This window comes from Marmota monax, unplaced genomic scaffold (assembly GCF_021218885.2).
Source record: "Marmota monax isolate L192 unplaced genomic scaffold, Marmota_monax_Labrador192_F-V1.1 WCK01_AAM20220418_F8-fsc00090, whole genome shotgun sequence".
NCBI lineage: Eukaryota > Metazoa > Chordata > Mammalia > Rodentia > Sciuridae > Marmota > Marmota monax.
In genome coordinates, this window is record NW_026695219.1 from 4,846,847 (window position 1) to 4,861,718 (window position 14,872).

The following is a 14,872-nucleotide window of genomic DNA, read 5'->3' on the forward strand; positions in this document are numbered from 1 at the left end:
GTTATTCTAATTTGTTATATATGACAGTAGAATGCATTTTGACATATCATACATAAATGGAGTATAATTTCTCATTCTTCTGATTGTACATGTTTAGAATCATACCTGTCATATAATCATATATGCACATAAGGTAATAATGTCTGATTCATTCTACTATCCTTCTTACTTCATATGGCTCCCTTCCCTTCATTCCCCTCTGCCTAATCCAAACTATCTCTATTTTTCCCTAGCCCCCTACCTAATATGAATTAACAACCACATATCAGGGAAAATATTCACCCTTTGGTTTTGTGGGGTTGGCTTATTTTGCTTAGCACGATATTTTCCAACTCCACTTACCTACAAATGCCATAATTTCATTCTTCTTTAAGGCTGAGTAATATTCCATTTCATATATATATATATATATCATATTTTCTTTATCCATTCATATGTTATTATCTTGGTTGGTTCCACAGCTTAGCTATTGTGAATTGAGCTGCTACAAACATTGATGTGGCTGTATCGCTGTAGTTTGCTGATTTTAAGTCCTTTGAGTATAAATCGAGGAGTGGGATAGCTGGGTCAAATGGTGGTTCATTTCCAAGTTCCTGAGGAATCTCCATACTGCTTTTCATAATGGTTGCAGTCCACCAGCAATGTATGAGTGTTCCTTTTTCTTCACATCCTTTCCAACATTTATTGTGGCTTGTATTCTTGATAATTGCCCTTCTGACTGAGATGAAAGAGTAATTTTGATTTGAGATTCTCTAATTGCTAGAGATGTTGAATATTTTTTATATATTTGTTGATGGATTTTATTTCTTCTACAAAATATCTGTTCAGTTCCTTAGCCCATTTATTGATTGGGTTAGTTGGGGGGGGTTTTTGTTGTTGTTAAGTTTTTTTGCATTCTTTATATACCCTGGAGATTAATGCTCTATCTGAGGTATGTGTGGTAAAGATTTTCTCCCATTCTGTAGATCTCTCTTCATATTGTTGATTGTTTCCTTTGCTGAAAAGAAGTTTTGTTGTTGTTGTTGTTTTTTAGTTTTGAAGCCATCACATTTATTAATTCTGGAATTTACTTCTTGCACTTTAGTAATCTTGTTAAGGAAGTCAGTTCCTAAGCCAACATGGTGAAGATTTGGGCCTACTTTTTCTTCTATTAAACACAGGGTCTTTGTTCTGTATGTAAGTTTTAATCCATTTTGAGTTGAGTCTTGTGTAGGTGAAAGATAGGGGTTTAATTTCATTTTGTTACATATGGATTTCCAGATTTCCCAACACCATTTGTTGAAGAGGCTATCGTTTTTTCAATGAATGTTTTTTTTTTGTGCCTTTGTCTTGTATGAGATAACAGTATTTATGTGGGCTTGTCTCTGTGTCTTGTATTCTGTACCATTGGTCTAGGTGTCTGTTTTGGTGACAATACCATGCCATTTTTATTACTAGGGCTCTGTAGTATAGTTTTAAGGTCTTGGATTTTGATGCCTACTGCTTCACTTTTCTTGCTAAAGATTGCTTTGACTATTATGTTTCTCTTATTTTTCCAAATTATTTTCATGATTGCCTTTTCTATTTCTGTGAAGATTGTCATTGGGATTTTAATAGGAATTGCATTAAATCTTTATAACACTTTTGATAGTGTGGCCATTTTGACAATATTTATTCTGCCTATCCAACAGCACGGGAGATATTTCCTTCTTCTAAGGGTGTCTTCAATTTCTTTCCTTAGTGTTCTGTAGTTTTCATTGTAGAGTTCTTTCATTTCTTTTGTTAGATTGATTTCTAAGTGTTTTTTTTTTTTTTGATGCTATTGTGAATGGGGTAGCATCACTACTTTCTCTTTCAGTGGATTCATCACTGATACATAGGAACATATTTGACTTATGGGTGTTGATTTTATATCCTGCTATTTTGCTGAATTCATTTATTAATTCTAGAAGTTTTTTTGGTGGAATTTTTTGGATCTCAATAAATCTTGTTGGCAAACAGTGATAGTTTGAGTTCTTCTTTTTCTATTCGTAACCCTTTAATTTCTTTCTTCTGTCCAATTGCTCTGGCTAGAGTTTCTTGGAGTATGTAGAATAAAAGTGGTGATAGAATTGGGTGCAGTGGCGCATGTCTATAATTTCAGTGGCTCTGGAGGCTTAGGCAAGAGCTAACCCAGCCTCAGCAACAGCTTCTTTTTAATTGCTCTGGCTAAAGTTTCTAGTACTGTGTTGAATAGAAGTGGTGATAGTGGACATCCTTATCTTGTTCCAGTTTTTTAAGGAAATGCTTTCAGTTTTCCCTCATTGAGAATGATGTTGCCCTTGGGTTTAGCATAGAAAACTTTTACAATGTTGAGGTATGTTCCTACTATCCCCAGTTTTTCTACTGTTTTAAACATGAACTGGTGCTGTATTTTGTCAAATGCTTTTTTGTTATTATTTATATATGACAGCAGAATGCATTACAATTCTTATTACATAAATATAGCTTTTTCTGCATCTATTGAGATGATCATGTGATTCTTGTCTTTAAGTCTATTGATATGATGAATTATGTTTATTGATTTCCATATGTTGAACCAACCTTGCATCCCTGGGATGAAACCAACTTGATCGTGGTGCATTATCATTTAATATGTGTGTGTGTGTGTGTGTGTGTGTGTGAGATTTCCCAGAATTTTGTTGAGAATTTTGCATCTATGGTCATCAGGGTTATTGGTCTGAAGTTTTCTTTCCTTGATGTGTCTTTGTCTGGTTTTGGTATAAAGGTAATATTAGCCTCATAGAATGAGTTTGGAAGGGTTCCCTCCTCTTATATTTCATGGAATAATTTGAGGACTATTGGTGTTGATTCTTTGAAGGTCTTATAGAACTCAGCTGAGAATCCATCTGGTCCTGGGCTTTTCTTATTGGTAGGTATTTTCTTATTTGATGGCATTTTCTATTTCATTGCTTGAAATTGAACTGTTTAAATTGTGTATGTCTTCCTGATTCAGTTTGGGTGAGTTATATGTCTGTAGAAATTTGTGGATGTCTTCAAGATTTTCTATTTTATTGGAGAAACTTTCAAAATAGTTTCTAATTATCTCCAGTATTTCAGTAGTGTCCACCATGGTATTTCCTTTTTCATCACAAATTTTAGTAATTTGAGTTTTCTCTCTCTTTTTCTTCATTATCATGGCTAAGGCCATGATACAATTTTATTTATTCTTTCAAAGAACTAACTTTTTGTCAATTTTTTGAATTGTTTCTTTGGTTTCAATTTCATTGATTTCAACTCTTATTTTAATTATTCCCTCTCTTCTACTGTTTTTGGTGCTGATTTGTTCCTCTTTTTTAGGGCTTTGAGATGTAATGTTAGGTCATTTATTTATTGACTTTCTATTCTTTTAATGAATGAGCTCAGTGCAGTAAACTTTCCTCTTAGCACTACCTTCATAGTGTCCCCAAGATTTTGATATGTTGTAGCAATGTTCTCTAAGTATTTTTTTATTTCATCCTTGATTTCTTCCTTATTATCTCTAAGTATTTTTTTACTTCATCCTTGATTTCTTCTGTTATCCATTCATCATTCAATAATGTATTATGTAGTCTCCAGGTGTTGGGGTAGCTTCTATTTTTTATTTTATTGTTGATTTCTAATTTCTTTACATTATGGTCTGATAGAATGCAGGGTTGGTATCTCTGGGTTGTTTTTTGTTTTGTTTTTTGCTAAGAGGTCCTTTGTGGTATAAGATATGGTCTGATTTTGAGAAGGATCCAATTGCTGCTGAGAAGAAAGTGTATTCGCTCATTGATGGAACAAATATAATTGAGTCCAAATTATTGATTGTATTGTTTAATTCTGTAGTTTCTTTGTTTAGTTTTTGTTTGGAAGATCTATCCAGTAATGAGAGAGGTGTGTTTAAGTCACCAAGTATTGTGTTGTGGCCTATTTGATTCTTGAAATTGAGAAGGTTGTATTTGATGTATGTCAATGCTCCATTGATGTATGTCGATGTTCCATTGAGCATATGTCTTTTGACTTATGATTCCCTTAAGTAATATGAAATATCCTTCTTTGTACCTTCTGACTACCTTTCGCTTGAAGTTCACTTTATCTGACATGAGGATGGAAACCCCTGCTTGTTTACACAGTCCACACAAGTCATACATTTTTTCACATCCTTTCACCTTCAGTCTGTGGATGTCTTTGCAAGTGAGGTGAGTCTCTTGTTAACAGCATATTGTTGGGTCATATTTTTTAATCCAGTCTGCCAGTTTGTGTCTTTTGATTGATGAGTTTAGGCCATTAATGTTCACAATTATTATTGAGATATGATTTGTATTCCCATTCATTTTGATTTATTTCTGATTTTTTATTTGTCTTAGTTTCTCCTTTGATTGGCTCTTCCTTTAATGTAGTTCCTCCCTTTGCTGGGTTTCACTTTTTTGTTGTTTTTAATTTTCTCCTCATGGAATATTTTGCTGAGAATGTTCTGTAGGACAGGCTTAGAAATTGTGAATTGTTTTAACTATTGTTCAGCATGGAATGTTTTTATTTCTTCAATTCTGAAGCTTAATTTTACTGGATATGAAATTCTTGGCATCTGTTTTCTTTCAGAGCTTGGCATATATTGTTCCAGAATCTCCCAGCTTTGAGGGTTTGGGTTGAGAAATCAGCTGAGATTCTAATTGGTTTCCTCCTCTATGTAATCTGATCCTTTTCTTTACAGCCTTTCAAATTCTATCCTTATGCAGTATGGCAGGCATTTTCATTATAATGTGCCTTGTTGTATGTCTGTTGTAATTTTGTATGTTTGAGGTCCTGTCAGCCTCTTGTATTTGATTTTTAATTTCATTCTTCAGGTTTGAGAAATTTTCTGATATAATTTCATTAGAAAGATTGTGCATTTCTTTGGTTTGTATGTCCACACCTTCCTCTATCCCAATAAATCTTAAATTTGGTCTTTTCATGTTACCTCATAATTCTGGGAAGTTCTATTCATGGTTTCTTACCATCTTCTCTGTGTGATCAACTTTATTTTCAAGATTATATATTGTGTTCTTTGCCTGAGATTCTGTCTTCCAAGTGCTCTAGTCTTTTGATGGTACTTTCCGTTGAATTTTTAATTTGGTTTATGGGTTCCATCATTTCAAGTATTTCTGCTTAATTTCTTTTCATAATCTCTCTTTATTGAAGTGATCTTCCACCTCCTGAAATTTATTTCTGATTTCATTCTTTACATCATTCTTTATGACATGAATCAGTTTATGTGCATTCTGAACTCCTTATCTGACATCTCTTCTACTATATTGTCAATGGACTCTGTCATTGGAGCATCTTGGTTTGTTTGGGGCAGTTTGTTCTCTTGGTTTTTTTGTTTGTTTGTTTGTTTTTCATGTTTTTGGTGTATCTTTCCATCTATCAGTGTCGATCCGAAGCACCACTGTTTCTACCCTGTAGATTTATAGTGTCTCTGAATTTTTCAGTACCTTGTGTTTAAGGGGGAGATAAATATTAACAGCACCCAATACAAACAATACATAGCCTTAAACCAAATAGCTCCTATTAAGACATCAGGCACTTCTCTCCCGATGGTCCTGAGAGCTGATTGCTGGAACCTGTGTGCCTATCATGGAGAGCTGTTCTGTATTAAGCAAATCAGAACCAGGCACTGGGAGCTATGGATGGCCATGTTGCTGAGAGCTCTGGCTAAGATTGGTAGCTAGGGAGGGTTTAGGAGCTAGTTTGCCCTGTTGGGTGCCAGACCAATGCCAGACCTAGCAGGACCAGGGGAATCTATTGATGAAAGATTGGGGATGGAGTTGGCAACCAGGCTGGTGCCAGGGCCCAGTGAGTGACAACCCAAGTGGGCCCCAGGAACCCAGTGGGTGCCAGACCAGTTGGCTGGGTGAACCAAAAGCAAGATGTCATCACACCCTCTTCCATTCTTCCCCATCTGGGGAAGATGGAGGAGGTCACATTGGAGATGGAGTCGTTGTAGACATAAATCTTTCTTTTTTGTGGTGGGGGAAGGAACCAAAGATTGAACTCAGTGGCACTCAACCACTGAGCCACATCCCCAGCCTTATTTTGTATTTTATTTAGAGACAGGGTCTCACCAAGTAGCTTAGCACCTCACTTTTGCTGCACCACTGCACCTGGCTAATTTTTTTCTTTTTGATCTTTACAACTTAATAGCTTTTTTTTCACATGCTTATCACCTACCTGCATATTTGCAATGACTTCTTTACTGCCTTCTCTTTCTCCATACTTCTGACTTAAGATTCAACGTAATAAAAAGTTTTCAATGACTATCCAGTGGCTTGATTATAAAAGTTGTGTAAAGAAAGGTCTTAATATTTTTTTCTTTTCATGGTCTAACTTACCTATTTAGTTCATCTTTACCCATTCCTCCACCTGGTATTTTCATTCTGGTGATAAATGATCTGTATACCATCTAAAGTTGGAGTGTGATTTCTTTAGCCTTTAGGCTTTTGCTTTACTAGAAATTATATTTCTAGTCTTAGCACTTCCTCTGTGTAAACTTCTTTATTTTTGGCTCAGTTAGGAGGTCTTGCCTCTTTTCCATTTTACCTTCTGCATACCTCACTAAAATAATTATGTATAATTGAAATTGATGATCTTTCTATTACTTCCTAGAGAATAAGTTCCTTGAGTTTTGAGGCACCTTCATCCTAGACATCCAATAAATACTTGTTAGATAAAAGAACATTTGGATACCAACTGAATGAAGTTTGTTAGATGATGTACCATTTTGGCCTATCATGTGATTTATTTACTTTTTTAAATTTTTTAATTGCTTTTTAAAAAAGTAAATGACAGCAGAATGCATTACAATTCTTATTACACATATTCAGCCCAATTTTTTGTATCTCTGGTTATATATAAAATATGTTCATACCAATTCGTGTTTTCATACATATACTTTGGATAATAATGTCCATCACATTCCACCATCCTTGCCAACCCCCTACCCCATCTCTTCCCCTCCCACCCCTCTGCCCTATCTAGAGTTAGTCTATTCCTCCCATGCTCCCCCTCCCTACTCCACTATGAGTCAGCCTCCTTATATCAGAGAAAACATTCAGCATTTGTTTTTTAGGGATTGGCTAACTTCACTTAGCATTATCTTCTCCAGCACCATCCATTTACCTGCAAATGCCATGGTATTATTCTCTTTTATTGTTGTGTAATATTCCATTGTGTGTATATATATGCCACATTTTTTAATCCATTCATCTACTGAAGGGCATCTAGATTGGTTCCACAGTTTTGCTATTGTGAATTGTGCTGCTATAAACGTTGATGTGGCTGTCCCTGTAATATGCTGTTTTTAAGTCCTGTGAGTATAGACCGAGGAGAGGATAGCTTGGTCAAATGGGGCTCCATTCCCAGTTTTCCAAGGAATCTCTATACTGCTTTCCATATTGGCTGCACCAATTTGCAGTCCCACCACAATGTATGAGTGTGCCTTTTTCCCCCACATCCTCGCCAACACTTATTGTTGTTTGTCTTCATAATAGCTGCCATTCTGACTGGAGTGAGATGAAATCTTAGAGTAGTTTTGATTTGCATTTCTCTCATTGCTAGAAATGATAAACATTTTTTCATATATTTGTTGATTGATTGTATATCCTCTTCTGAGAAGTGTCTGTTCAGGTCCTTGGCCCATTTATTGATTGGGTTATTTATTTTTTTGGTGCTTAGCTTTTTGAGTTCTTTGTATACCCTAGAGATTAGTGCTCTATCTGATGTGTGAGAGGTAAAAATTTGCTCCCAAGATGTAGGCTCTCCATTTACCTCACAGATTGTTTCTTTTGCTGAGAAGGAACTTTTTAGTTTGAATCCATCCCATTTATTGATTCTTCATGTGATTTATATCATTACTTTTTATCCTCTATCCAGCACACATTTATTCTATGTCAAATATGCTTGAGTCAGAATAGTGATTTTCCAATAGATTTAAACTTGTCCTCATGGATCTACTAATTTAACAATATATTTTTCTCTGAGTCACACTTAGAAGGGTAAGATCTGATATGTGCAATTTTGAAAGACAAAAAAAAGTGTCAATAATAGCCATTTTATGACTCAGTAGTTCTTTGGAGGCATTTATCCACCAAAAATTTTTAAAAATTGTGTGAGCTAAAGAAAATGTTTTCTAAGAGTAAACAGTTATTTGTGTTTGTAAAGGAAAGAAAATATTAAGTTTAATATTAATATTTTAAATGTACTTATAAAACACAGACATGAAAAAAATGTTTTTTTCTTTTCTTGTTCTTTAGGAGGGGTTAAAACTTACATATGAGGCAAAGAGTGAAATCCTGGAATCTCAATTGACATTTTTGAGGTAAAGTGAATTATCCATTTATAGTCACAGTAAAAGAATAATGATCTTAAGATATGTTTGAATGTTTATGAACTACTGGTTTTACTCAAATTTAGAATTACTTGGTAATATTTTATATGCAATATGATTTATATGCAATTTTTCTCACATTAGTAAAGGATGAAAAGGCATAAAATTGTGAATCCTTTTTCAAACAACATTTCTGTGTGCTAAATTATACATTTTCATCTTCATCAGTTGTAACATATTTGTGTTTTCTTATAGAAATAAGGATTACTAGTTGTTCTTACAAATTGTGCTTTTATAGTTAAATAGTGAAAATAAAACACTCAAGCATTAAAATTATAAGCAAGTAATTTTTTATCTGTAGATCAACTTTATCTAATTTAAAGCTGTAACAATAATATAATAATTTGAATATTTGTATGCATGATGAATTTAAGTATATTTGATGAATGTTCATCTACTTTTTATAATTATTTATGTTATAGATCCCATTAAAACTTTGACTAATAGATTAACCATTACTGATTTATGAATAAGTAGAAAAAGATATCAGCAATTAATTTTTGATAAAAGATTACTTGAAATTGTGGTAATACATGTTTTCAAATCAAGTGAATTTAAAAATATTTTTATAATTTTATTTTACTAAGTACAACTTGAAATAAGTTGGAAAATCTTCTAGTTCATGTACCGACTAGATTTACCTAGAGCAATGCAAAGAATCAGAACTAATGGCTTTCACTGTACATGCTATTACTTATTTTTAATGTACTCTTAAGTTTTAGGATTTCTATAGAGATTTTTTACTTTTTCACAAAGAACCCTAACATTTAAAAAATAGTCTAATACTCGCTTTCCTGCTTTTTATCTTACTTTGTTGTCTTTTGATTTTCATCATGATTTAATTCTTCAATTTTTGAAGTGGTATGTTTCTAGATATTAAACTAATGAGAATGTGACTTATTTAGTCTCACTCAGAATTCAACTATGTCATCTTTAATTACATTAGCATACCAACTTGCACTGAGTTAGACTTTATTCTCTGCATTCTTCTGTTTCTTAACTTTTTTTGTAACCTAATTTAAGATTATTCAAAGAGGCATTTTTCTGAAACAAAGAAATAAAATCACTATTCAGAAATTCCTTTTAAATATTCTCTTTTGCCATTCCCAGTAACCAAATCTACTTGAGAGTTTTTAGTCTGAACCTGACAGAAGTTAGTAATAGGGCCCCTTGACTTTGGAATGTGCTTCCGAAATTTTTTTTATAAAGCCTTTGAAATTCAAACTTTCTTTATGCAATACTTAAAACAAAACATTATGTTAGAAATGCTATATTGGAGAGAGGGCAAACATAACTCCTTTATTTCCCCCTCCAAATTTTAAACCACCATTAGATTAACTTTTTTTTTAATCCTTAGACATTCTAAAAATTACTCCACCTCCTTTGGGCTGCTTGAGAGTCCTCAAATCTCAAGAGTTGAAGACGTATATTTCAGCCAGGAGGAATGGTTGTTGGCGTTTCCTCTGCAACAGTGAGTGTACTAGTCAGCTTTTGATTGTGATGATTAAACCACGCAATATGAAACTTAAAAGCCAGAAAGATATATTTTGGCTCACAGTTTTAGAGGTTTCAGTTGAAGGTCTGCTGGCTCCATTGCTTTAGGCCTAAGACCAGGCAGAATATCATGGTGGAAGGGTATGGCAGAGCCGCATATCATGGCAGTAGGGACTCAGAGAGAAAGAGAGAGAGATACAGAAAGAGGAAAAGGTTAGAACCCTGATATACCCTTCCAGGGCATGACCTCAGTGACCTGCTTCCTTCAACTGGACCTCACCTCCTACAGTTTCCACCACCTCCCCAAAATGCCATTAGCTATGAACTGATCGATGGATTAATCCATTGATAAGATCAATCCCTAATAACCCAGTTACTTCCCAAAAGCCCCACAGTTGCTATACTGGGGACCAAACCATAACACTGAGCAAGTTAAAATAGTTATAGTCCCCAAGCATAGAAACGCCAACAACAGGGAGTAGACTGAGCAGGAGATTGAGTGTATACCTTTGGTAGTCCAGGACTGAGCAGGACACAGTAGTAGACTGAGTGTATACCTTCAGCAGTCCAAGAATTTATAACATTGTCTCCTTTGCAAGCTTGGTAGTTGGCTTTTAAAAAATATATGGTAGGATGACACAATCCTGTAATTTTAGCCCCTTGGGAGTCTAAGGCAGGAGGATTACAAATTTGGGGCTAGCCTAGGCAATACAATGAGACCCATATATATGTGTGTGTATGTGTGTGTGTGTGTATACATCTTTTCCATATATACATGGAAAAGGACTTCTGGACAATGAGGCTCAGTTGCTCAGTTGACTTTACCAAGGCTTTACTAGAGATGAAGAAGAAATTGGGGAAATGCAACCCATGTACTAGTCACTTAATTCTTAAAATATCAATTTAGAGAAAAACTTCTTTTAGGGGTGAGCCCATAAAGTAAAAGCAAACAAAAATCTCTCTCTCTCTCTCTCTCTCTCTCTCTCTCTCTCTCTCTCTCTCTCTCTCACACACACACACACACACACACACACACACACACACACAATTCTCTAGCTCTTTCTTTAGCAAGCTGCATATTTCTAGCTAATAGCTACTACTTTTGAATTCTTGACTGGCAAGTTCTCTGTAATTTCTTTCTGTGGCCCACTTTCTTTTGAAACAACTCTTTGAAGAACTTTGTGATTACATAATCTTTTATTTTTTCCTCCTAAAGAGGAAATAATAAATAATAAGTTAGTCATGGATAAAATCCATATTCTTTGTTGAACTTTTGAGGTATTCTCTATAAATTTTATGAACCTAACTCCCAAAATAGGTTATTTCCCTTACTTCAAGGATATTGTATCATGTCATCCCACCTTTTATTAAGAGAGACCATTTAGGGTTTATATTTGGAGTTTTATTTTTGTTTTGTAGGTAATATGTTAATGGAGGTAAAATTCTATTACAGGGTATATTCTAATCTGTATTAAAATCTTACAAGAACTTGAGCTACTTAATATATTCAAGTCTAATAATCACTGCATCAGGATAATCAGACCTACGTTTCAGGGTTGTGAAGCAAAGTTGTAAGGTAAACACCCATAATGATGGTAGTAATTCATAATGATGACTGACTTTAAAGTAGAATACTTCTTCCAGGATATTTCCTAGAATTTTTTCCCCTTGTTTTTAGGAAAGACTTAGCTGAATATCAGAAAAACTGTGAAGATCTTAGAGAGCGATTAAAGCATAAAGAGTCTCTTCTTGCTGCTAATATTTCCAGCCATGTTGGTGGCCTTTGTTTGAAGTGTGCTCAGCATGAAGCTGTTCTTTCCCAAACTCATAATAACGTACACATCCAAACCATCGAAAGACTGTCTAAGTAAGTATGCTTATATGTGCAAAGTCTTTGGCAACATAGAAAATTATGTGTTCTTTTATCCCCATGCTAAATAAATCACACGTGGTTAGTATTAAGCCTCAAATACAGTGGATTTTAAAAGATTCCTTCAATGTAGCTTCCTTAAAGAAAGAATGGGAAGTTTTGCCAACTGTGAGTAACCATGTCACTTTGAAAAACCTATTTAATTTTTTGATTTCGGTATCATCTTGAATGGAACTAGTTAATCTAGTTTATTATAGAGTCCAGTTCTGTGACTCTATAATAAACAAACCCATCACTATTCTTAGCAAAACCAAGTATTATAGGAATTCCTTTATTTTTGTCACAACTTGGATTCCCCCAGTATAGTTTAGGTACAATGAGTTACTACTACATGTTCCTCATGTGCCTGTTATGAAGAATATTATGAGCATAGTGAGAGAAGGACCCAAAGTATTGTAGTATTAATATTTGAGTATTGACTAAGGACAAATTACAAATGAGTTTAATGTTGTAAAAGTTTGCAGTGAGGTTGAAATATCATTCTCTGTGTGCATCTCCTTTATTCCATGTTCACTTTTACAAAGGAAGCCATTTCCTGTGAAGATTTTATTCATTAGAAGTTGAAAATTATTATTTATCATAGAATTCAATATTGGTTTTGAAGTGTGGGTTTTCCCATGCTCCTTGCTTTTTCTGTTTTCAAAGATGCCTCTCTCTGTCTGCTATGCTCAATCTTCACTTCCCTTTTAGAAGTATTCTTTCACTAGCCCTGTTCCATTTTTGTCCTCAGCCATCTTAGATTACTTTATTCTGTGATTTATATTGCATATACTTGGAGGCAGCAATCAGCAGGTTAGACATCAGCTACCAGATATATTGAATGTTCTTAGAGTCTGGAAGGTACAGAGGGGCTTCAGTATTTTTTGAGTATTTGCTATAGGTCAATAAAGTTTCCTGGTACTTGGGCCTACGGTAGACACTTAGTGTTTGCTGTTCATGTGGCAAGGCATTTATTGTTTAGCTGTCAGAGTTACTCCAGTTGCAATTGGAGTGGAAGAGTGGAATGACTATGATCATTAAAGTGAGACTGATCTTGCTGTGTGTCTTGACCTTTAGACAACTAGTTCTCTGAATTTGGAATCTTCTGCTGCTTGGAGATATAATACTTACTCTTGGTATTTTACTGAGTCAGCTTAGCCTTCTGACTAGTAGTACAGGCTTTTGAAACAGACTGCCTGGGTTCATATGCTAGTTCTATCACTGAATTACTATGCACTTTCACTAAAATTACTCAACCTCTTTGTGCTTCAATTCCTTCATTTTAAAAATGGTGGTAAAATTACCTAACACATAGGGCATTTTGAAGGGTAATTGAGAATTGGTTAACTGTATGGTGCTTAAAACACTTCCCGACCTATAGTAAATATTCAGTAAATACTGAAATCACTTTGTACCTTTCAGACTCCAAGGACATTCAATATACCTGGTAGCTGTATGACTAACCTACTAATTATTATATAAAAACTGAACCTCCAATATGGACTGAATGATAGCTTTTGTGATCTACTCAATGGTTCTGGGTTTTTTGTTGTTGTTTCTAAATATTATATAGTTAAACATGTTACTAATTATTTATATATTCAATATAAGTATTCATATACACTATATGAATGTATATGAGTTCATATATATTCAATATAAATATTAAATTACATATATTAAATTTACTTTCATATCCAACTAACAAGTGGTGAACATTTTTTATTTGCAAGGCTGTACCAGGCAATTTAGAAAAATAATTTTTTCTAATCTTTTTTAAAAATTATTTTCAGTTGTAGATGGACACATATTTTTATTTTTTTTTCCTTTCCTTTGTGTGTGGTGCTGAGAAACAAGCCCAGTGCCTCACATGTGCTAATCAAGCATTCTATCACTGAGCCACAGCCCAAGCCTTCTAATCTTAATAAGAAATTTTGTGAGATAGTTAGGATTACCACTATTTTATACCTATGTAAAGTGAAACTCAAAGAAAGTAAAATTTTGTCTGTTTATATTTGGGGAAAAAAAAAGAGAGAATAGAACATGACCTTACAAAATTCAGGATAGTTTAAAAAGACAAATATAATTCAGAGTTTAAAAGTATTAAAAGTAAATATGGAAAAGTATCTTAATGGCCTTGGGCTTGTTACAGTGCTAAGTATAACATGAAAAGTGGAAGTCATTAAAAAATGACACATTTGATTTCATTAAAGAATAATTTCCCTTATGATAAAGTATTTAAAATTAGTTAAAACTCTCAAAAAATGTTTGCCATTTTTAATCAAAAGACTAGTAAAGAATTTGCTTCAAAACAAACAAAAACAACAAACTGCACAGTTGAATGGTGAGTAAAGTAATTGGTGAGCAACAGAAGAGAAAGATGTCAATACATCAGAAGATGTTCATTCTGTTTGTATTCAAGAAAATCAAATCTAAGGAAAAAACTAACCCATCAGGAAAAAAATTAAAGAAGATTGATAATCCCAAGGGGTGGTAATGCTCATAAATAATTTTCTTTCTTGCTGGTGGAACTATAAGTTGGTATAACTACTTTAGAGGGCAATTTAGCACTACCATTAATATTTAAATTATGCATGACACTTTTTAAAATCTACCTTAGAGAAAAAGCTCATACATATATATAATGTGGCACTTATAGGAAATATGTTTTACAGCACTGTTTATAATAGAGTGAACAATCTAAGTATCTTCAAAAGAGACTAAATACGAGAGAGAAAGAGAGAGAGACACTAATTAAACTATGATTTGGATGAACAGTATAAAAATGAATTAATGTAGATCTATGTATACTAATGTGGAACTAATTCCAACATATATTATTAAAGCAAAACAAAATAACTAAAGATAAACCAGTATGAAACCATTTGTATTTTCTAGATTTCATACACAACCATTATACTATTTTTTCTAGGTTCATATATATTAATAATAAAAGATTTGAAAGATTAAACACCAAATATTCAACAGTGATTGCTTCTGGAGATGTGGAAAAAGGAAATGGTATTGAAAACTTGTGTCACATAGATTTTTACCATATGGATAAC

At 33.8% G+C, this 14,872-nt stretch overlaps 1 protein-coding gene across 18 annotated transcripts in view; it reads left to right on the forward strand.

The window, feature by feature from the left end:
• The window catches only part of Sdccag8 (SHH signaling and ciliogenesis regulator SDCCAG8), a 245,983-nt gene that overhangs the window by 33,440 nt on the left and 197,671 nt on the right, over nt 1–14,872 (forward strand). For 16 of the 18 annotated variants that reach the window (XM_058575172.1, XM_058575166.1, XM_058575165.1 and 13 more), the window contains 3 exons: nt 8,271–8,335; nt 9,762–9,875; nt 11,577–11,765. In XM_058575172.1, coding sequence (XP_058431155.1) covers nt 8,271–8,335; nt 9,762–9,875; nt 11,577–11,765 — 368 coding nt within the window. The remainder of the gene's footprint in view (nt 1–8,270; nt 8,336–9,761; nt 9,876–11,576; nt 11,766–14,872) is intronic. The other 2 variants (XM_058575164.1, XM_046432490.2) reach the window with 1 other exon arrangement.